Genomic DNA, 22624 nt, shown 5'->3' with positions numbered 1-22624 from the left:
GTTCTCTGTGAGGTGGGGGTGGGGATCAAATGTAATATGTATAAAAGTAAGCAGATAGAAAGTCAAAACCAAATAGCTGGAGATGATTTCAGAAAGGAGAGGTTGATAACAGCTCCGGCAGATTGTGAAAGTGGTATGGAAGGCGGCCCCCGAATTGTGTTTTAAAGGGGGTGAGGGACTCTGGGACAACTTGTGGAAAGAATTAGTGGTGGTAGGCCAGAGGTAGGCTACAGACACCAGCCAGCAGGGAAACTTGAAATTGAGAGTAAGGAAGAGGAATGATTGTCCTCAGCTGGCTGGCAGCGTCCTTCCTCACCCTTACTTACCCTAAGCCCTTCTTATGTGGCGTGCCATGGAGCAGCCTTTTTGCTCATCATCTGCCTATTTGGGGAAGGCTTGGATGGGGGCCATGGATTGGATTTGATGATCACCAAAGTCTCAAAAACTCAGTGTTCTAGGACCTGGTGCCACTGCTCCCTCAGTGCCACAACAGGGGGGAATCTTGGCTCTGTACATTCCTCCACTCATCCTTTTCCAGCCCAGTTCTGTTTGACACATAGTATGTCAGCCATATGGAATTCAACCCTAAGTGTTTCGGATGCCTTCCCTTTCCCATTCTAAGCATTCATCTCCGATGTTCTCTTAGCAACACGGAGCTGTACACTCCATCCCAGCTGCCACTGGCCAGTAGGTGGGCTGACGTGCTGGGGCCATCCCCCTAGGGCCAGCCTATTAAAGTTTAGGGTCAGGGCTTCAAGCCAAATGGGAAATGTCATTTGGGTTTTTTCCCTGAGGCTCTGAAATACATCAGCTTGCATTCTTTGCCTGTGGGGATCGAGGTTCAGCTCTGACTTCCTTATTGGAACCTTTACAAAAATATCCTTGCTCTCCACATTTCACGGTTCCACATGCCCTGCCTTTTTATGGAGAAATGCTGCGGGACTGTTGTTGTTTTTTGTTTTGTTTTGTTTTTAACCAACCTTGGAGATGTTCATTTTTGTTAATGGCTGGATTGCCAGAGAGTTTTCTTATTTCTCTCTGAAAAGGGGAACAAAACCCCCGCCAGTTTCCGGCAGTGTAATCACCCCAATGGGGATGCGGGGGGAGAAGTCGATCGTGCATGTGTCTGACTGCTTTCCAACTGAAATATGGGTCACGGTCGGACGTTCTGCGGGGCCGGATTTGCCTTAGCGTTTTATGGCATAGATGCCCTTCAAGGGCTCGCTTGGTGCTTTTCTCTGCTGACTTTTTTCAGTAGCTCCTCAGACCAGCAAACAGCACCAAGCACTCCCACTCCTTTCCCCACCCCCACCTCAACCCCACCCCCTCTGGCTGCTCTTTCTTTCATTTAAAGAAAACACTCCCTAGTTGCTTTTTTCTCATGAGCCCCCCCAAGAGTTAAGGGGAAGTTCAGTGCTGCCCACGCAGGCTGAGCCCTTCCTGGGGCTCTCTTCCCCATTCCCAGCTGCTGGCTAGCTCTAGCTCCTGAGGGCTTTTCAGTGACTTGGTCCTCATCTCCAGCCGTGCTATGTGATGCGACGCTTTCCTGGTTGGCACTCCAATTTGCCTGCTCCCGCATGTGAGTCTTGCAAAAGCAGGCTCCCGTCTAGTCTCCAAGGCTATAGCAGGGCTCACATGACCGGGACAGTGAAAGACAGCCAGATTTGAGAGCGGCCCCAGTCTCCGCCCGGCACGGCACGGCGGGCTCCCAGCTGACAGACAGAATATGGGGTGGGCTTTGTCACCAGAGCACTGGGGCTGGCGTGCCCAGCAAGGCTCAAGATTGCACCGTGCCCAGAAACCTACTGCCTATTTCAGGGTGCAGGCAGAAAAACCCCTGAGAAACGGGAGTGCCCCCTCTTGTCTCCTGGCCAGCCGAGTGGGCTCTGTCGTGCAAGGACAGCTTCTAAAGTAAGGGGGAAGCATGAAGTCTTTGTTAAGCGCCCTGACAAAGAAGGAAGGTAAGGAGATGTTGGAGGAGTCCTGCGGTAGAGGAAGAGGATTGAAGGGCTGAGGGGGTGGGGCGGGGGTAGGTGGAACGGTGACTTCTTAGGACAGACCTGACTGCTCAGCAGAGACGATTCCAGCTCTTTGGGGAGGGAAAGGAGCATCTTGGGTCAGGGTTCCACATTGGGGAAATATCACTTAGAAGGAAAAGTAGAGAGCTGGAGTCTCAGCCCTTGCCTCCTGTTCACATTGACAAGACTTCTGCTTCTTAAGAACAGTCTATGGACCTCAGAGAACATTGTTACCAAACGCTTGGAAATGTGGCTTGCTTGCATGCTGTGTTGTTAAATGAGATCCTGGGAATCCATGGAAGGCTTGACTTTAGTCCTTCAGTTGGCTCAAAGGGTGGCAGAGGACTTGGCCAAGAACTTGCCGAATGCAAGGGTTCAAGGCTTGGGGGTTCCTTTGATGCTGGCATCCCCCTGCTCTGCTGGGCTTGGCAGTTCGGTTTTCTGTCCCCAGAATCTGATGGAATTGATGAGTGAGACAGTGGAGAGCTGATTTGGGGTCCATACGCTCCTTGTCATGCCTTGTGTGATTTTTATTGTGGAAAGGAATATAAATAACTCATGTAAGACAGCGCTAAGAAAATACCCACCCACTTAGACTTTGCAGATCGCCAGGAATAAAAAGGGGGGGGGGGGAGAGTTGGGTGGAATATTAATCATTTTGGACAGAAAAGTGGTTCTTTTTCATCTTTTTTTTGCCCCCAGATCAGCCCTTTGTGGGTGTTTCTAATTGAGTAGTTTGTCCTTCGAGAGCCTTCCTCTTCAGAATCGAGAGGAGTTATTCAGTCCTTGGAAAGGCTTGGTTTGGGAAAAAGGCTCCTAGCCCCAAGCGCTTTGCTCAATAGATGAAGAGGGGGAAAAAAAAACTCAGAGGAAACAGACAGGAATCTCATGAAACGTGGATCTCTATAGCATCGAGGGCCCTTTCCATTCCAATGGTCATCTTCATGCCTCTTTCATGTTTCCATTTCAGAAACTCCCCATTTTGGGGCTGAAGGTGGTGGTAAAGAAGTATTAAGATGTTCTGGGCTTCTCTGAGAGGCTCTCATATTAGCATTCTCTTCCCTTCCCCACGTGCGGCTTGGGGAGAACCCTTTTTGAATCTCAGTGATTGACCAGCGTGTGTGTAGGCTGCCTCCTCTTGGTTTTGCTGGAAACCAGTGTGGACTGGGGAGTTTCCATCAGAGAGGTACAAAATTGCATTCTAGGTTAGATCCCAGGATCATGAGGAGGAGGCTGAAGCTCAGAGAGTTTAAGGGAGTTGCCCAGGGACATAGAGTGAGCAAGCAGCTGAACTGGGACCCAGATTCTCTCGAGTCCTCTGTCCCTGTGTCCTCTGCTTACTGCCTCTCTGCCACTCTGGGGAATGCAAATGAAGATCTGCCTGTTGCTGGCTTTGTCCGTGATCTTTTGTTAGGGATGGTTGCCATTTCCATAGGTCTTTAAGGCTTCCAAAGAACTTTTCAGACTCAGTCTCATCAGACCCTCATGACAGTCTTGTGAGGTAGCTGCCATCGTTATCCTCATACAAGTGGGGAAACTGAACCCTGGGGAGGTTAAGGGAGGTGCCCAGGGCCTGAGGTGATTTTGAACCCAGGTGTTTCAGACTCCAAGTCCCAGACTTTATCCACTGCACCATGCTTCCTGTCTTTCATAAAGTTGCCTTCGGGAGAAGTATTTTACCTCCCATTAACGCATGCATACACCCCCTCCCCCAATTGCCATCCATCTTTTTCAAGGACATCCATGTCATGCACTGTCACACAGGCTGGAAAGTAATAATTCACCGGATTGATCCTATATCTGGGAACAGCAAGGGCAAGGTAGAGTGATGTGAACAAGCATCCTCCCTTCTGAGAGCTGTCACATACATCTTTCCCCAAGAAGTTGATGACGTCTCTGGAGTTGACCACCAAGAGCTCCTCCAGAGGATAAGTGATGCCCCTCCAAAGCAGGAGGTACCGAGAGATGGTGAATGCCTAATAGAAGCCTCCCTCAGCTGAGGATTTGGGTTTGTTCCCAGAGACTAAGGTTTCATCAAGAGCAGTGGGCAAGGAAAAAGACCCATTGCATGGTTGGGCTAGAGTTGCCAATCCAGAAGTGGATGCCAAGGCTGTATCACTTATTCCCTTTTCCTGGCAGAGCTAAAAGCATTCTGGGACAAAAGCATTGTTGTCATCTATTGAGAATAAAAAAAAAAACCTCAAACTTTTATTTATTTATTAATAAACTGAAACTGCACCAAAGAACTGTCCCTCCTCCCCTTACCCCTCATGCCTTAGCTGTCTGCACCACCAGGGCAGAAGAACTTCAAGTCACTTCAGCCAAGCTTTTGCAACATATTAAGGTCATTCACTTCTGGCTTTCCAAAGCCACTGGAATGTTGACTCGTTCAACTTCTTAGTCGTGTCTTCTAAAGTGTCCCTCAAGGCCTGAGAAATGTCTACCCAAGACCCCCGGGGCCCATCCCTTCCCTATCCTGTGGTCCCCTGAGCAGGCTCCTTGCCTTTGTCCTGGTTTTGCTTTGGGAAACTGCCAGTGAAAGTTGGACCTCGTTTGAAAATTCTCTGCTGCCTAATAGCCCCTCTCACTTTACCCAATGCTGAGAACAGAGAGTTGGGGGAGTGGGGTGAGATTGAACTATTGCTTAATTGGAAAGACTATGACTCCCTGATGTGCCATTTAAAAATGCTTACCGGCTGTATTTAATCAAAGCTTGATTCTGAGCAAAATTCCCCAGGACATAGTCGGATGCTTCTTTGCATTTCCCTCGTGTTTCCAAATTGTGCTCTGCCCTTTATTGCTCGCCGAAGTGTGTACACTTCTAAAAGGATTGTTGTGTGGCACTAGCTGGGCACAGTGGAGAGAGCGCAGCATTCTGAGTCACGGCACTTGGATCCTGGCTGTCTGCTTGTGGGCCATCTCCTTCCCTTCCCGAACCTTTGCTTTCTTCCATAAGACAAGGGCCTTGGCCAAGCTGAGCGAGGAAGTCCCTTCTAGCTCCAAAACCTTGGGCCCCTGGGAGGCCTGGGCTTCTGGGGAAAGTGAGAAAGAGGGTCTGATTCTCTCACTCTGCATGCTTTTCAAATGGCACAGATAGGAAAGTGCCATAGGTGAGATGGCATGGAGATAAGACAGTCAGCCTCAAACCCAAGACTTGCTCAGTCAAACAATATTTGTGGGACACCAACACATACTAGCTGAGTGAGGTTGGCACAGGAACTGGCACATAGTAGGTGCTTAATACATGCTTATTGGTTCAACTGGGCAAGACCTTAACCTCTCAGGGCCCAGGCACTAACTCCCTGAAGTCCAACTTAAAGATCAGTCACCATTCTGCCTAAATGGACCGAGTTTCCATGCGGGAAGGCCCTTATCATCAATAAAATAACAAGTTCCCCCTCCTCTTCAAAGAAAAAGGAAGGAAGGAGAGAAGGACTGTGTAAATGAGAAATTGCATGTGAGTTTCCTTTCCAACTCTGAAGTTATCATGGAAAATTGGTCCCAAAATATTAGTAGATGAATATATACTGGCCCTGAGAAACTCTTCCATTTTCCCCCTTTTCCTCTGTTCCATATTCATCCCCAATGTCAGTTTCCTTTGCTCTCTTAAGCTGCCAGGAAGAACCATCAACACCGGGCCTTGTGTGTCAGTGCCAGACTTTTTTCATTTAAATTGCCTCGGCTCTTCTTGGGGTCGTAGAAATAACAGTTCTCCTCTTGGAGCTGCCTTCTCTCAAGGGCACATTTCTGTCTCCTTTATCATGGCCTGTTTAGTCAGCGGTGCTCTCATTCTTGGGACAGTCAGGGAAGGGAGGTACAAGAACGGCTTGTATGCAGAGTTGGCAGTCTGCATCCCTGGAACCACCGGAGGCATGAAAGCCCTGGCAGGTGGGGAGACAGCTCCCCCCGGGCCAAGAAGGAGGGCCGGTTTGCTCTTGACTTCTTTCTTTCTTCCAAGGCTGCTTTATGAGTTTGCTTCAGAGGGCTACAGGGCAGAGAGGGTGGCTCCTATTCCAAGCCATAGACGTCCCTGTCCAGATAATGACTCTCAGTTTCAAGAAACATTGAACATGTGTTCACCCCAGGGGATCCAACCTGCTGTCCTAGAAAGCCCTGGGAGGCATGGCTGTGACTTAGCACTTGATAAGTGTTCTATAAAATAATTTAAAATCTGTGGCTTGAGTAGAAAGTGTCATTCTTAGATAGAGCTGCCTGGATTTGTGTGAATGGGAAAAGAGAGCCTGGATTGGACCAAAAGAGGACCAGTGGGTGCAGGTTCTAAGAAGCCTGATTTCAGCTTAGCCAAAGAATGAGCCTTCTGACTAGCACCTTGGGAGGAAGTGAGCTCCCCATCACTGGCACTGTTCAAGGGGCAGCTGAATGGCCATCTGTCAGGAATTCTGGGGGTTTGGGTGTACTGCAAGCTGAACATAAGTCAGCAGTGTGATTGGGCAGCTAATGTAAACTGAGCTTTTATTGAGAGTCACAGCGTGTAGAACTATCACACTGGAAGGGGCAGCGACAGTCCCCTAGTAGTATCACAGGACCATAGATTTAGAGCTAGAAAGTGCCCTGGAGGTCAGTCAGCACAACCCTCTCATTTCACAGATGAGGAAACTTATGCCTAGGAAAGTTGTGCCTCACCCATGGCCTCCCAGGAATAAGGAGCAGAGCCAGGCTTGGCATGAGTAGAATGAGGGCTGAATTGGGAATCAGAGGAGCTCAGCTGGAGTCCCAGCTCTCTTGGCGACAGGACAAGCATTGCTTCGCCTCTCTGGGTCTCAGTTTTCTCATCTGTTTATGGGAGTGTTGCACTGGGTGGTCTCTAAGGTGCCTTTGCTCAGAGTCTCTGATTCCATGACCTTACGCTTCCAATGCAGGAAGCACAGGACATGAGACAGCTGGTGGCACATTGGACAGAGCACTGCGCCTGGGGTCAGGAAGACCCGAGTTCAAATCTAGCCTTGGACATTTACTGTTTGTGTGACCCTGGGCAAGTCACTTAATCTCTGTCTTGGTTTAATTTCCTCAACTGTAAAATGGGCCTAATGATAACACCTACCTTGGATGGTTTTTGTGAGGATCTAATGAGATGATATTTGTAAAAAGTGCTAAGTATAGGCACTGTATACATTTAGAGCCATCCACTGGGCCTGGAGTCAGAAAGCCCTGAGTTCAAATCCAACCTCAGACATTCACTAGTTGTGTGACCCCTGGGAAGTCATTCAACTTCTGTTTCCCTCAGTTTCCTCGACTGTAAAATAATGATAATAAGAGCACCTACTTCCCAGAATTGTTGTAAGGATTAAATGAGATAATGTTTGTGAAGTACTTAGCCCAGTGCCTGGTATACAGTAGACACTTAATAAATGCTTATTTCCTTCCTGCTTTCCTTCCTTCCAGCTCCATCACCCTTTCCACTGCATTATGTTGTCTTAGAATCATTCCTCCCACCCTTTATTTCATAGCAGAGGAAACTGAGTCCCAGTGAGGGGAAGAGGAGCCTTTGAGCCCAGGCCCTCCGACAACCAGTCAAGCATTCTGTCTGCGGGGGCTGAGCTTTGATGATTGCTGCACTGATGAGGAAGTCTGCTGCAACAAGTTGGTGCAGCAATGGAGTGCCTCTTCAGCTGTCCAGATCTGTCACGTCACACATTTTCGGAGGAAAGGCACGATGGGGAGGGGAGGGCGTGCAGACACTCCAAAAGCCGTCATTCCTGTTGGAAATGGGCTCCAGCCCATGAACTCCCCAACTAGCCTCATGGCTGGCTGCTTATCCCCTCAGGTTGGGGAACAGATTTTAAAGGCTAGTAACTCTAGGTTAACTAACATTCTTACATTAAGCACAAGTGTTTGAGAAAAATCGCATCTTCCTGCCCAGCTCCATAAACTGAGCTCACCTGGTTTTTTTAAAAAATCTATTCAAAGGATTTGTTTTTATACCATATACACCTCTTCCTGCCTCTTTTTTCCCCTCGTGAGAGTGAGAAGGCAAATTCCCATCAAGTGAGCTGAAGTTTACTGGAATGCATTTTCCTAAAATGTATAATGAGGGGAAGGTCTGGGTTTACCCAAATGTTTTTGCCTTTTAATTTAATTTTACTGTTTCTAATAATTCCTTTACCCAAAATTTTATGCTTTTATCGGTTACCTAGGAACAACTAGATGGTTCAGTGGTTAGCATACTAGGCCTAGAGACAGGAAGACCTGAGTTCAAATCCAGCCTCAGATACTTACTAGCTTTGTGACCCTGGGCAAGTCACTTAACCTGTTTACCTTAATCCACTAGAAAAGGAAATGGCAAAGCACTCTGGTATCTTTGCCAAGAAAACCCCATGGACATAAGGTCCAGGGGATCACAAAGAGTCAGACGCAAATGGATGAATGACCAGACAACAATAAAAATGTTGCTTTCTTTGATTCTCATGCACCTCATGAAGGAAAGGGTGTAAGTACTTTCCCCATTTTACAGGTGAGGAAATTGAGGCTGAAGTGAGCAGATTTGTCCAAATTCACACAGCTGTGAAGTAGTGGGCTGGTGAGAGGAGGTGATTTCAGGTCACGGCATTCTCTGTGCCTCAGTTTTCTCATGTGAGAGGCTTGGGCTAGATGACTTCATCTAGGTCTCATCCAGCACAGGTATTGCTGTTCTGCTCAGTTCTGGTCAGACCCAATGAGGGACAGGATCCAGTTTGGAATGCCTCTGCATTTAACAAAGAACATTACTGTGGTGTGTCCAGAGGAAGGTTACCAGGCCAGTAAGAGGCTTTGAGATTATGGAATCATAGCTTTAGGGCTGGAAGACCTTCTGAAGGCCTCGAGTTTAACTCACCCATTTCACAGAGGAGTAAACTGAGGCTGGGGTATGGGAAATGAGTTACCTAAGGTCACAAGACAGTAAGTGGCAAAGCATGAATTTGAATCCTGTGACTCCAAATCCAAGGCCCTCCCCACTTCCCCTAAATGATGCTACATGAGCCTTGGTTGAAGGAACCAAGGGGATTTTTTAGCCTGAAGAAGAGAAGACTGGTGAATAGGAAGATGGCAGGGATATCATAGCTGTTTTCCTATATTTGGAAGATGTCCTGTGGAAGAAGTAGACCTTTTCTGCCTGGAACAATGAGGGAGATTTGCAATGAAACCAATGTTGGTGTGAGATCAGGGTATAACCTCCTAATGACAAGAGCCCGCCCAAGGGAGGATAGGCTGCTATCTCAGGAGGGAAAGAGCTCTCCCCTACTTAGAATTCTTCAAGGGAAAATGGTGTGATCACTGGTGGTGTGTGCTGTTGAGAAGATTCTTTACATCCCAGAGCTGAGCAGCTGAATATATGGTGGATGGATGAGTAGATGGATGGATGAGTGGATGAGTGCATTGGATGGGTGGGTGGGTGGATGTTAGCCAAAATGCATAAGAACTTTCATCCAACAAATGGAGTAGTAACCTCTCCTTCAATATGAAAAGGAAACTCTCCTTTGATAGAATCCTGGGTTTAGTGCTTGAAGGCAGCTCAGAGACCCTCAAGTCCACCCCCCTTATTTCCAAGATGAGAAAACTGAGCCCCAGAGAAATGCAGAAATGTTCCCAAGGCCACACGGCTAGTAACGGGACCCAGGTCTTCTTGACTCCATGTCTCAGGAAGCATAGGATTGCTCCCACACCAGGGCTCACCATGCTTCCTCTATCTTTTTCTCTCCTGCTATCCAGTGCCATTCAGAGAGGCCCCGACGTATTCGAACCGGCGGCGGAGACCCCCAAGCACGCTGGCGGCCCCCCGCGTCCTGCTGCGCTCCAACAGTGATAACAACCTCAACGTGAACAACCTCCCCGACTGGTCCGTGTGCTCCTCGGCCTCTTCCCACCGCAGCCTTTCACCCCAGCTCCTGCAGCAGATGCAGGGCAACCCAAATGGCACAGTAAAAACCATTGGGAGCTACACGCCGGGGCCTCGGAGCCGCTCCCCGTCACTGAACCGGCTCGGGAAGGATGCCAGGAGGCAGCAGCAGGCACCAGCGCCGCCACAGCGGCACATCAGGTGACTTTGAGGCCCTGGGAAGGGCAGGAGGCTCCCGGCCTTTAATGCATGCCCCCTAGAACATGTCCAGTGACTTTCAGGGGTAACTGCAGGTCAGGCTCAGTGTCATTTTGGTTCCAAACCATTTGTTGAAAAATCTTTTATAAATGCGTTGATTTGTACAGTTTTCCATCTTCAGCCCAGGATGCTGAAGACAGTTGAAGCCACCTCATGGTGTTTTGGGATGTTGAGCTGGAAGGGAGACTCTCTCCTCCAACCTTCTCAGTTTACAGAGAAGGAACCTGAGGCACAGAGAGGTGGTGGGCCTTGCACGGGGTCACCCAAGTAGCACAAAGCAGGGCTGGGATTTGAGCCTAGGCCCTCTGAGTCACGCAGGGCCTCAGGGTGGTCATTCTGGATATCTGGAGGGGTGCAGTCACTGGATCTCTAGGACTGGTAGAAGGTTGAGGGGATTGCAGTGCCCCTTGCAAGGCCCTCGGATCAAAGTCCCCAGTCTCAGCTCTTCTCGCATATTTGCTTCTTGGTCCTACCAGTGGGAGGCCCACAAAGCCTTTGGGCCATGGCTGCCTAAGCTTGTCAGGCACCTTGAGCTCTCCAGAAGGAGGTGGCTCCTGTGAAGTCCCAGCCCTTCCTCCTCCTTCATGGTCACCCTCAGACTCCCTGCTGGAGTGGGAGCCAGAGTGTATCTGAAGGCTTTTCTGGCTCAGGCCAGTGTGGTGGGGAAGGCACCCTGGGGTCAGGGCAAGAAGAGAAGATCTGGTTGTCAATCCTAGCTGTACAAGCTTAGATAAGCCATTTAGCTGTTCTGGGCCTCAGTTTCCTCTACTGTAAAATGAAGGGGTTGGACCAGGCAGTATCTAAATTTCCTTCTAGCTCTAAATCCTCTGATCCTTGGTCTTAGGGGTTAAGTATGTCTTCCTTCTGCCCCCCCCCTTATGCTTTCTCCCTGGACCCCAGGGTGGTTGGGTAGCTGTTAGGGGAAGAAGGGAGACTGTGTTTTCTGTTGGGGGTGGCTTACTTCCTCATGTGTGTACACGCATATGTATGTGGCTGGGGTGCAAGCAAAATGACTCCATCAAACATCAAGGCTGCCAATTACACAGCTGTGCCCCCACCCACAAGACTGACGCTCCCACGAGAGGCCCTTGCTGGTCTGAATTCTGTAGGCAGAGGAGCCCAGTCAAGGGGCACAGTGAAGGAAGGGAGGGCAGTGGGGGTGGTGTCCCCCACCTCCCGCTTACATTACTGGGGCCAGAATGTCACAAACACACCCACTGACAGATACTCTTCACCGTTGGCTGGGCCAGAGCCACCTGCAGGGGGCTAGGGAGCCACGGGAGACCCCGTGGAAGTGTGGAGTTCATTCTTAGCTCAAGGCTGATGCTCAGCCTCAGGAACCCAGGCAAAAGTTCCTAGTAGGCTGGGAATGATGCAGACCTCAGTGGCAGGAGTCCCAAAAGGCAGCCAGCCTCACTGTGGGCCCTCAGTCACTAATATAGTGCCAATTCCAAAGGGAGACATTTCTACTCTCCTGAATACGAAATTTTAATAAGATGCTGAAGACAGTGCATCCTGAATCTTGGCAAAGCCTCAGCTCAAGAGTGCTGAAGAGGAAATGGGGCCCCAGGGGCATTCAAGGAGGTTTTTGACAATTATCTCCCCTTTTATCTTTGTGCCAGGGCAGCAGATTGAGTGAGGACAAGGCTGTCATTTCCCTGTTCTCATGACCTGTTCTATGAGTGCCTGTGTGGGTAGGGTGTGTGTGTGTGTCTGTGTGTGTCTGTGTGTATGTGTCTGTGTCTGTGTGTGTCTGGTGTCTGTGTGTATGTGTGTCTACGTGTCTGTATGTGTATGTGTGTGTGTGTATGTGTATATGTGTGTGTGTCTGTGTGTGTCCGTGTCTGTGTATGTGTGTGTGTGTCTGTCTGTGTGTGTGTGTGTCTGTCTGTGTGTGAGATGTGGTGGGGAGGGATCGAGTGTGAATACAGTGGTCATACCCTTCTACCCTTTTCTCCCACTGTCTATGTGAGAGCTTTGGGGAAGGCAGAGGAGCTGGGCCCAAGTTCAGTCCTGCCTTCCATCCCACCCTAGGCTGAGCAGTTTGCTGGCCCACTCTCTGGGGCTTGGAGCGGCCAGAGGGGGCTGTTCAAGTCAGTCAGCAAGCTTTTATGAAGCACTTACTATGTGTCAGGCAGTGTGTTAAATACTTGGAATAGAAAACCAAGCAAAAGAAAGATCATCACTGCCCTCAGGAAGCTTACCTTCTGATGATGAAGATGACACAGAAAAGGAAACTGAGAATTGGAGGAAGGGTGGGCTGTGGGAGAGAGATGCTACCCAGCCAGAAGAGTGTGTTGGAACCTGGTGGGAAGTGAAGAGATGACTGAGCTAGTGCCCTCCTGCAGTGGAGGGTCGGGGGAGCTGTCCAATCAGTGGGAGGGACCTGCGGGGCAGAAGGGTGAAGAGGTTTCTGAGTCCTGATGGACAAGTCCACTGGGGCCGTTCAGCCCACTGGCTGCCCCCTCCACGGGCGGCGTGTTCCCATGAAACCACGTTGGGTCGCGGCATCGTGTGCTCTCAGATTTAGAGCTGTGAGTATCAGCTGGATTGTGAGATGAGCAGACAGAAAGATAGAGGACAGACAGGCAGACAGAGTGAGCAAGCATTTATTAAGCGTTTGCTGCATGTTGGCCCTTATGTTATGCTTAGAACTGAGGATGTGAATAGGAGCAAACCCAGCAGCCCTTTCCCTCAGGGAGCTGACTTGGAAGCGGGGAAGACTGTATATAAAGAGGAGCTAGAAAGAAAGTGGGGGACAATACAGGGGAGGGTCACGGCTCCAAGAATTGTCACACAGGCCTGGCAGTTGAGGGCTCCAGGCAGAGTGGAGTCCAGGGCACCACCAGGAGGGAGGCAGTGGAGGTGAGAGGCTGAGTTTGGAGCCCCTAAGTGGACACTGCACTGTGTCCAGATCAGAGATGCCCATTGGCAGAGCTGGCAGGAAGTTCTCAGTCTTGGGGAAAACTGCTGCCTACCGTCCTACCTTCCTGGGCCTGTAACTAACTGTGTACAGGACTTTACTAAAGTGAAGGTCCATGTCCCTCCTCCAGCCTCTGTAAACCCGGTGTCTCCCTCTTACCTCCAGGTTCAAATCTGGTGTGTAAAGCCCATCAGCACGAGCCCCTTCTACGATCCTGCTCCAATGGTCTACTCGCTTTTTCATACTCCATTTCCTACCTCCAGCCCTTTGTAATCCCTGTGCCCCCATACCTGGAAAGCACTCCTTCTCACCTCTTAGATTCTTTGACTTGCCTCAGATCTCAGCTCCAGTCCTACCTTCTGCAGAAGCTCTTCCCGCTTCCTTCCCCTCTGAGACTGCCTTCCGTCTCTTCCTCACATGCCTTTTAAGCATCTAATCATCCCTATGTTACCTCCTTCCTTAAAACGAGCTCCTTGAGGGAAGGAACTATTTTTGTCTTCATGAGCACTGGGCAGTGCCTGGCACATAACTGTCGTTGTTGTTCAGTCCTGTCCAACTCTCCATGACCCCATTTAGGGTTTTCCTGCAGAGATACTAGGCTGGTTTGCCATTTCCTTCTCCAGCTCATTTTACAGATGAGGAAACTGAGGCAAACAGGGTTATATGACTTGTCCAGGGTCACATAGCTAGCAAGTGTCTGAGGTTAGATTTGAATTCAGGTCTCCTTGACTCGAGACTCAGCACTCTATCCAATGCACCCCCTAGCTGCCCAGCACTATGCCCAATGGCACATAGTAGGTGCTTGATAAATGCTTGTCAATTCACCTCTACCTACACACCCATCATATAAAACCGGGATCTAGGGGCAGCTAGGTGGCACAGTGAATACAGCTCTGGCCTTGGAGTCAGGAGGACCTGAGTTCAAATCCAGGCTCAGACACTTAACACTTACTAGCTGTGTGACCTTGGGCAAGTCACTTAACCCAGATCACCTCACCAAAAAAAAAAAAAGAAAAGAAACAAGGATCTATACCTTCCCTCTTCTGTCCAAGAAAGACCATGACCATTATGATAACTCAGCTTTGTGTGGAGTGTTTTGATGGTTGCAAATCGCTTTCCTCACAACATACATATGAGCCAGGCAGGGAAGCGATTGTTATCCCCATTGTACAGATGAGGAGACTGAGGGTCAGACAGGGGACTTTTCCAGAGGCAGGATTCAGCCCCGGGTCTCCAGTAGCCTCAGGGCCAGCAGTCCATCCACTGCAGTATTCAGAGGAGCTTAGATCTAGAAAGGGAAGACCCTCAGACACCATCAGGGCTACTTCCTCCTCCCGCCCTCCTTGTTTAGCGGAGGAGACTTCGGTCCAGAGGTGAAGGGCCAAGCTGGGGTGACACAGGGACTAAGTGAAAGGCAGCTGCCATCCCAAATGCCCCGCTTTGGGGTGCGTGCCAAGACCTGGAAGTCTTAGGAGGCTCCGGGTGAGTACTCAGGCAAGACGTGCTGATTTAGTTTACTTTTGCATGAGGATCCAGGCTCACAGGACTGAGCAGGAGCTGCATGGTCCCTCCCCCCCAATATCTGCAGCCACTGTTAATTCTGGCTTCTCCCTGCAGACCCTCACTCACATGCCCATTCTGGTGAAAGAGCCCTGTCCAGTCCTGATGATGGCAGAGGGGTCACCCCACACCAGCATCCGGGGGCACTTGGGAACATCTCTTCCAGCTGTCAGCCTTTGTGGTCAAACCTCCACCCTCCCATAACTTCTCCATTTGGACCCTTTGGTAATCTGGCTCCTGGAGACATGAAAATAATTAGCTATCAGCACAATGTCTTCTAGGAGGAGACACGGGGGAAGTCTCTCACGGGGCAGGCCTCCTGCTAAAACCTTGAAGGAACCTAGAAGGGGACCTTTGCAGCAGCAAGATCACCCTACAGAGGATGCTACTGGCTCAGAAAGTACATCCGGGGGAGCCTAATTTAGTCTGAAAAGTGGGGAGCAGAGCCCATGCTGGGAGCAGTCACTGTTTTAATGTCAGCACATTACTAGGTGTGGGTGGGGAACTGAGGTGAGCCCCAGTGGTGCCAAGCCCTGAAGCCCTGCCCCATCTCTGGCCCCCCATCCCTACATGCAGCACACACAGACACATGCAAGTACACACACCCCCAAATACTAGGCGGGCATAGCAGAGATCAGTAGCATACACACACACACATACATACACACATACATACACATGCACGCATCCACATGGACAAGACTGCCCATGATAGGGTTTGGCCAGGGCTACCTGAAGCTTCCTCAGACCGTCAGGACCAGCCAGAGCTTCCCCTCTACTGGTGCAGCCAGTCCCCTCCAGGCCATGGTGAAGCATCCAGGATGGAGGTCTATTTGGGGAGGTTAGCTGGTATGTAAGGCGAGTTTTCCCATCCTCCCCTTTCCATGAAGACAACTTCTTTTGAAAGATAACTTTCTTCTTTCCAAAAAGATAATTAGCTTTTCCAAAGCTGTCTCCCTTTGCCTCTCCAGATAGAGATTCTCTGGCTCACACACAAGAAGGCAGTTTGTGTAAACAGGGAACAGTTAAAACAGTTAAAATTATGCTCCAAAACAGTAGGAAAAGGTGAGGCCCTCTGCTTCCAGCCTGGAGAGATGCACAGCATGGTAGTGATGGGTATCCTGGTTTTGCACTGACTTCCATGGAGCTGTCCAGTGAGGGAGGAGGGGGTGCCAGGTAGCAGGGCTTATGCAAGCAGGGTCTGGCATTCACCCATTCACATGTTTGAAGAAGGTATATGTTGACATGTATTATTGGGAGGGAGGAAGGGGGGAAAGTGATCAAAAGAGAAAAGAGACAGAGGGAGGGAGAGAGAGACAGAGACAGAGCCACAGACCAGGAGTTATATGGAAAGTGTGGAGAGAGAGGAACTGGACAGGACAATGAGGTGGGTTCAGATCCTAATGAATGGGAGGTCCCAAAGAGTGGTCACCAATGAGCCAATGTCAGCCTGGATGAGCCTCAGTCTTCTGATCTGTAGAATGGGGATAAGAGTAGTACCTCTCTTGCAGGGTTATGATGAGGTGACCTTTAAAGAGTTTGCTTGGTGTTGGCTTTCATTGTCATTCATTTTATTGGTCAGCTGCTGCCCAGATTGGTTCTTGTGGCCCTAGAGTAGAGAGCAAAGAACAGTGGATGGAGGTTTCAGCGAAGCTGATTTAGGATTGGTGGAGCAGGCTGCTCTGGCGGAGTACCGGGTGAGCCCTCACTGGAGCCAAGGCTTGAGAACCACCTGTCCAGGGTATCAGGGAATGGGGTCTTGTTGAGGTGTGTGTGTGGGGAGTGTTGGACTAGATGGACAATGAGCCCTCCCTCTGCCTCCCCTGGTTCTGTGAAGAGTCTAAGATGGTTTCCTGTCTCAACGGAGGTAAAATTTGAGGAAAGAAAACCTAATGGAGTCAGGAGGGAATAAGGAGAAATGTGTATTTACCGGCTGCCCAACAGAGAAGGGGGGATGGGGCATGGGCTACAGTGGGGGAGTCGGCACACTGGACTCCACTTTGAACTCATCAGCTGATGATGGTGGTTCCCTATGCTTGGAGAATGTCTAGAGCCACTGTAGACAGACTGGGGAAGTGAGTTACCCCCAGACACCTCACCGTGTTCCACATTTTTCATAGGTTAGATTAGAATATCAAAGACCACAAAGAACAGATTCATGTCCTCTGCCTTTGGTCATTCTTAAGCATCCCAGAGTCCCCCTCTTGAGCCCATTAATGCTCACTGTCCATTCTGGATACACATGAGACGATGTCCTTTGAGAGTTCCCATCACACGGTTCTATTTGTTGTGTTATTCCTAGGAAGGTTGATGCTGAAGGCATAGACCCAGAATGGGATCTCCTTGAGGACAGGCCTGAGGGTGCGGATTGTTTTGTTATGGTTATTTCTTTTTCTTTTGGCCTCCCACATAGTAGGCACTTAGTAACTTAGTGACCAATGTAGGGGATGGGTGGCAGGGAGAGATGACAGTAACATGTTCATTTCAGTAAGCATTTATTACTTATGTAGCATATATGGGCACCTGTTCTGGGTCCTAGGGATACAAAGACAAAACTGAAATCATCCTTGCCCTCAAGGAGGTAACATTCTACTGGAAACAATATGCATCCAGAAAAGCAAATGAAAGTAGATAACAAGTAAACACAAAGTACTTTGGGGTGGGATAGGAAAGAACCCTGGAATGCCTTGTTCTAAGGCCCCTCCCAGCCCTGACATTCCATGTTCTAAGGTCCATCTCACCTCTGATATTCCTTGTTCTTAGGTACTTCCAAATCCTAGCATCCTAGGATTCTAGCTTATAAGAATTCCTCTGTTACTCATTTTTCTGATCCTTTGGAGAAGAGCTAAAGCAACATTCCCTTATACGGAGAATGAGGGCGAATCGCCAAGAACAAATGGTTAGAAGCCAAGAAGGGGCATGAATCTTAGGTTCCCAAGCTTATTCTTCAGGCCTGGGTGTGCCAAGGCAGCAGAGGAAGTTTTAGTTTCAGATGAGAAATGGCACACTGCATCATCCATTACAAAAGGAAATATGCCCCACCTCTCCCAGCCCTTGAGACCTGTCACAAATCACCCTTCCATTTCCCCAGTGCAGGGGCAGCTAAGTGGCACAGTTAATAAGCTCTGGCCTTGCAGTCAAGAGGGCCTGAGTTCAAATCCGACCTTAGATACATGACACTTACTAGCTGTGTGACCCTGGGCAAGTTACTTAACACTGATTGCCTCACCAAAAAAAAAAAAAGGCAAACAAAAAAATTTCCCCAGTGCCCCAAGAGGATTTTAGCTTCTTTCTCCTGAAGCATCAGAGGAGGCCTTTGTGCAGTGTTAATGTCCAGCTTCTCACAGTTTCTGATCTGAGCATGGCATTGAGGAGAGGTCAAGCTCCGTAGGTGGGCATTGACTTCACAGCCTCTGATTTGGGATAGCTCTTCTCATCCATTTTCTTTCCTCTTGGTATTTTCTGTTTGTGGAATGTTTTTGTCACATAACGAATCCTTTGAACTCCAAGGTTCCATTTTTATGTTTATGCAGTACAGATGTGAATACATAGATGCATATAGACATACATATATGTGTATGTATATACCCATGTACATATGTGGTGATGTGCGAGTGGCAGGATCCTGAGCTAATGGGAGGAGCGTTGGTTGTAGAACGAGGTCTGGGCTCAAATCTTGGCACTGCCATGCCCTAGAGAGCTGCTCAGTCACCCTTCCTTCCCCCACTGACTTTCCAAAGCAGAAGCCAAGAAGCCATTAACTCCACAGTGAAAGCCAGGCTCCCTCCCGGGACAGCCTTCCACTGTGGGCTTGCTTTGCCATTCATCATTTTGTGCTCAGTGGCTTCTCCATCCACAGGCACTGGTCAACAGCTTCTGTTACCCATGACTCCACTGCATCTGGCAGCTGCTGGCTTTCCAGGAGGCCCGCAAAGTGCTCACAGCTTGTGCTCTGGGGCTCAGCTTTGCCGGGAGGCTATGGCAGCATTCCCAGGAGGGAACGTTGGCATCTGTCTGTAAATGCAAACTGGAGACGGTTTTTCTTGAGCCCATTTCAACAACTGATGCGACAGCTGACATTTCTGCCATGTTTTAAGGATCACAGAGAACAGCACACGCGTCGTCCCTGACTCCTACAACAACTCAGTGGGGAGACACGTAGTGTTCGGTTATCATTCCCATTTTAAAGATGAACAAATAGCCACAGAGGGACAAAGCGATTGAAATATAAGCCCACAGCTAATAAATATCAGAAGCAGGATTCTAACTCAGATCTCTTCTGACTCCAAGACCATAACTCATTCCACTCTGCCAAGATTATGTTATAAATTCCCTAAATGACTGCAAGGGCAGAGCATCCTTGATTCGGAGGTAGATGGGCCCTTAGATTTCATTGTCCAACTCTTATTTTTGCATATGAGGAAACTGAGGCTGAGAGAAATAACTTATCCAAGATTATGCACATGTATGTGGCAGGGATAGGAATCCCAGGTTTTTGGATTCCAGTTTCAGTCCCCCTCTCCACTGGGCCACACTGCCTGCCAGTGATAAAACCGACTACTGCTTAGTGCTATCTCGCTATCCTCCCAGCTGCCACCTGTCACTGTGGCCCTTCTAGACCCTGGAAGACAAAAGTTGAAAGGGCTGAACGCATGAAAGCTCTCCTGTTATCGCTGCTGCCGCTGCTGCTGCTGCTGAGAGAAGGTGCGGGAGCAGCCCTGACCAAGCAACACTTGGCTTCCAAGGCAGGGCATGAGGCTCAGCTTGCCAGTGACTTGGCTGGCTCCCCTTTGCTTGCTGCTGACCTTTCGCCTCCCTGGGTGTGCTCCTCAGAGCTAGTCTAAGTGGCCTGGATTCCTGGTGAGAGGGTTCTGACCTCTGGTACCTGTGTGCCCTGCTGCACAGTGGCATGGCTCCCATCCCGGCCCTTCTCCTGATTCCTGGCCCTGCCCCTCCCGGGTGCCATGTCACTGCTGGAGCGCCACGGGATGCCTGCTCCGTTCCTCAGGGCGCCTGTTGCTCTTTGCACACAGGAATCGCTGAATGTACTGATTAAACTAAGGGAGTGCATTACCCACTGGGGGAGGGGTGCCGTCTTTTTATAACATTCAGGGCAATTTGTATTCAGGCTGTGGCTGAGGACTGGGGCTGTTTGATCTTGTCCTTCAGGCTCAGAACGGTCTTTCGAGGGTGTGCTGTACAGCCACAAACCTTCTGGCTGCCAGCTCAGCTGCTGCCAGGCCCTGTTGTCTCGCGGCCTTTTCCGGGTATGCCAGGTGCTGGTTACATTAGGAATCCTTGTAAAGCTCAGGTTTTGCTTTAGACAGGTATGCATGAAATGATGAAGGAGGGGCAGCACACTGGTTCACAGAAACAGCGCCGGCCTCTCTGTGAGAAGATCGGGCTCAAATGTGGGCTCTGACACATCCCAGCAAGATGACTGTGGCCGAATCCATTTCCTGAGCCTCGGTTTCCCCATTGTACAATGGAAGGAATAATGGAGTTATTATCTGCCTACCCCCCAGGATTGTTGTGAAGCTCAGATGAGAGTCTCTATGCAGAGTGCTTGGCGGACCTGGGAGTATGAATGTAGTGGTCAGCTCTTGGGGTCTTCTTGACTGGGTTTTTTGTCTTTGCTCCTGATTTGTTTTAGCCTTGGACAGATGGCTGATGAGTTTTGAAATACGTGAGTGTGGATAGACATGGATTTTCTTCATTTGTGAGAGGATGCCCTTGAACTTTTGGTCTTTCACTAAATGGAGGACCTACCCATGAGTACGTTGTAGATGCCTCCCTGTGCAAATCCTGCCGGTATGTGTTATGAACCAGTAGTGAAAGGCCCCTTCTTACATTTGCACAGAACGAGCATTCCTGGTTCTGAATTGTCAAGTGAGCCAAGCCCTTGACTGCAGAATGATTTAGAGACACAAAGGAGCTCGTGGGTAGCTGCTCTCTTGGCTTCTGCTGCTCTTTTCCTTCTAGCCCTGCTCCGGCTTCCTTTGTCCCCCCTCATGCTTTCCCCCATCTGCCCCTTGGTGGCCCCATGAACATTCCTGAGCTCCACAAGTGCATTTGGCACCTGAAATCTCTTTGATGTCCTACCCATCATTAATTGTTGTTCTCTTTTGCTTTTCTACTGAGGGATAAGGGTGGAGAATGGGGAATATTGAGAGCTAAAAACTTTTTTTTAATTTAATTTATTATTCTCCCAATAAGCAAATATATCTTTCTCTCCCTCCTACTCTCCCCACCCCCCCAAATGAAAATGAAAGTTAAAAAAATCCTCATAAGAAATATGCATAATCAAACACAAGCCATTCGCAGATGGGCCCTGTCCCAAACTGTATCACTCGTTCTGGTTTTCAATCCATCACTTTTCTTGCTTGAGTGGGCAGTGGGTTTCATTTTGTCCTCTGGAACCATGGGTTGCTATCACAGTGACTGGATTGCTAGAGTAGTTCAAATCGCTTTTCTTTACAATGCTGTCCATTGGATATGTTGTTCTACCATCTTCACTCTTCATCAATTCAAAAAAGTCTTGGTTTGTCCAATTCACCATTTCTTACCTAAAGCCTCTATTTTTCCAGTTTTGTGCTGCCAATGCTGTTTGTATTTTTGAAAAAGGAGAAGAGTCTGGAAACTAAAGAACCATGAGCTTGTCATTGATTCCTGGCAGACTTAAGTGACGTGGCATGAAGAAGATTGGGCATTTAGAAATGGAAGCATTGGTCACCAAGGGCCAGTACGACGTCCATGAGGGCAGACCAGGGCCTAACCTCATCACCTACTTTTACAGGGCTGCTTGACTCCTTGATCTGCCATGTAGATAGCAGGAATAGATGGGGGTGAAGACTGTGGAACCAGCCCAAAAAAGGAGTCAGTGCTCATGAGGCATGTCTTGAGTGGAGTTTCCCAAGGCTTTTTTTCCTTGTGCTATTCAACATTTTTATCAGTTATTTGGATGAAGGTGTGCTTGTCACATCAGCAGGTGATACAGTGTTGGGAACCAGGGTTAACATTTTAAACGGTGGGATCCAAATTCCAACCGCTAAAGTAGTGGGTCAAATCTACCAAGATGCAATCCACCAGGGTAAAGTTCCAATTTGTGTCCAAAAAACTCCATTTTGTCAAAGCTGAGCAAACGAGACTGGTCCTTCTGAAAGAGACTGAAAGGTTGTTGTGAGTCACCAGCCCCATGAGAATCAACAAAGCTCTCACTATTGTAGGCTGCAGTAAGGAAGGAAGAGTGCCTCAGATACCCAAGGCCATAGTCCGGGCAGACTGTGACCTTGGCAGATTCCATCTCAAACACTGAGGTAAGTCTCTTCTAAGAAAGCCTCTGACAAGCAAGAAAGCTTTTGGAGGACAGCTAGGATGCCAGGGGCGGGGAGGGCTGGCCCATGCAATGGAGAAGGCTGGAATGAAGGAACCAAAACGGTTTGGCTTGAAGATGGGAGACGCTTTAGGAGAGATTTGAGAACAGTCAGTCTTCCAGGATTTGAAAGGCTTTCCCTTGGAAGAGAGATCCATTTTCACCTCTTCGGTCCAAACCAGAAACAACAGGTAAACATCACATAGAGACAAACTGAGATTGATGCATGGACATCCTTCCTAACCAAGAGAGCTGTCCCTAGGTGGGATGGGCTGCCTCAGTAGGTAGTGAGCTCTCCTGCAGCAGAGATCTCCTATCAGAGTCTCGATGACTACTTGGTTGAGGATGCGTTAGAGGAGGGGATTCCTTCTAAGACCTGGATTAGGTCAGATGGCCCAGAGGCCCTTCCACCTCTGAGATTCTAGAATACTGGATGTCGATGATTTACTTTTCAAAAACAGTGGGGAAATCATCTTGGAATCTGTGTGATTTGTGACTAGACTGACCATCCAGTGGAGTGAAAGAGCCTTCAGAGAGATTTCTCAGAACTGGAGGATGCTGCAAGATAATGTGCAGAATCTTGAAAGATCAATACAGCCTGCATATGAAAGAAGCAGCAAAGTGTGCATGGCCATTGGCCTAAGAACCGTTCTGAAGTC

The 22624-nt window shown here is 49.1% G+C and overlaps 1 protein-coding gene across 1 annotated transcript in view; it reads left to right on the top strand.

The window, feature by feature from the left end:
- Nucleotides 1-22624, top strand: part of SHANK2 (SH3 and multiple ankyrin repeat domains 2) — a 730263-nt gene that overhangs the window by 259322 nt on the left and 448317 nt on the right. The window contains 1 exon segment of the mRNA XM_078148660.1: nt 9726-10053. Coding sequence (XP_078004786.1) covers nt 9726-10053 — 328 coding nt within the window.

Source organism: Phascolarctos cinereus, unplaced genomic scaffold (assembly GCF_003287225.1).
Source record: "Phascolarctos cinereus isolate Bilbo 61053 unplaced genomic scaffold, phaCin_HiC Scaffold_9;HRSCAF=440, whole genome shotgun sequence".
Lineage (NCBI taxonomy): Eukaryota > Metazoa > Chordata > Mammalia > Diprotodontia > Phascolarctidae > Phascolarctos > Phascolarctos cinereus.
This window is presented reverse-complemented; position numbering and strand designations above follow the sequence as displayed.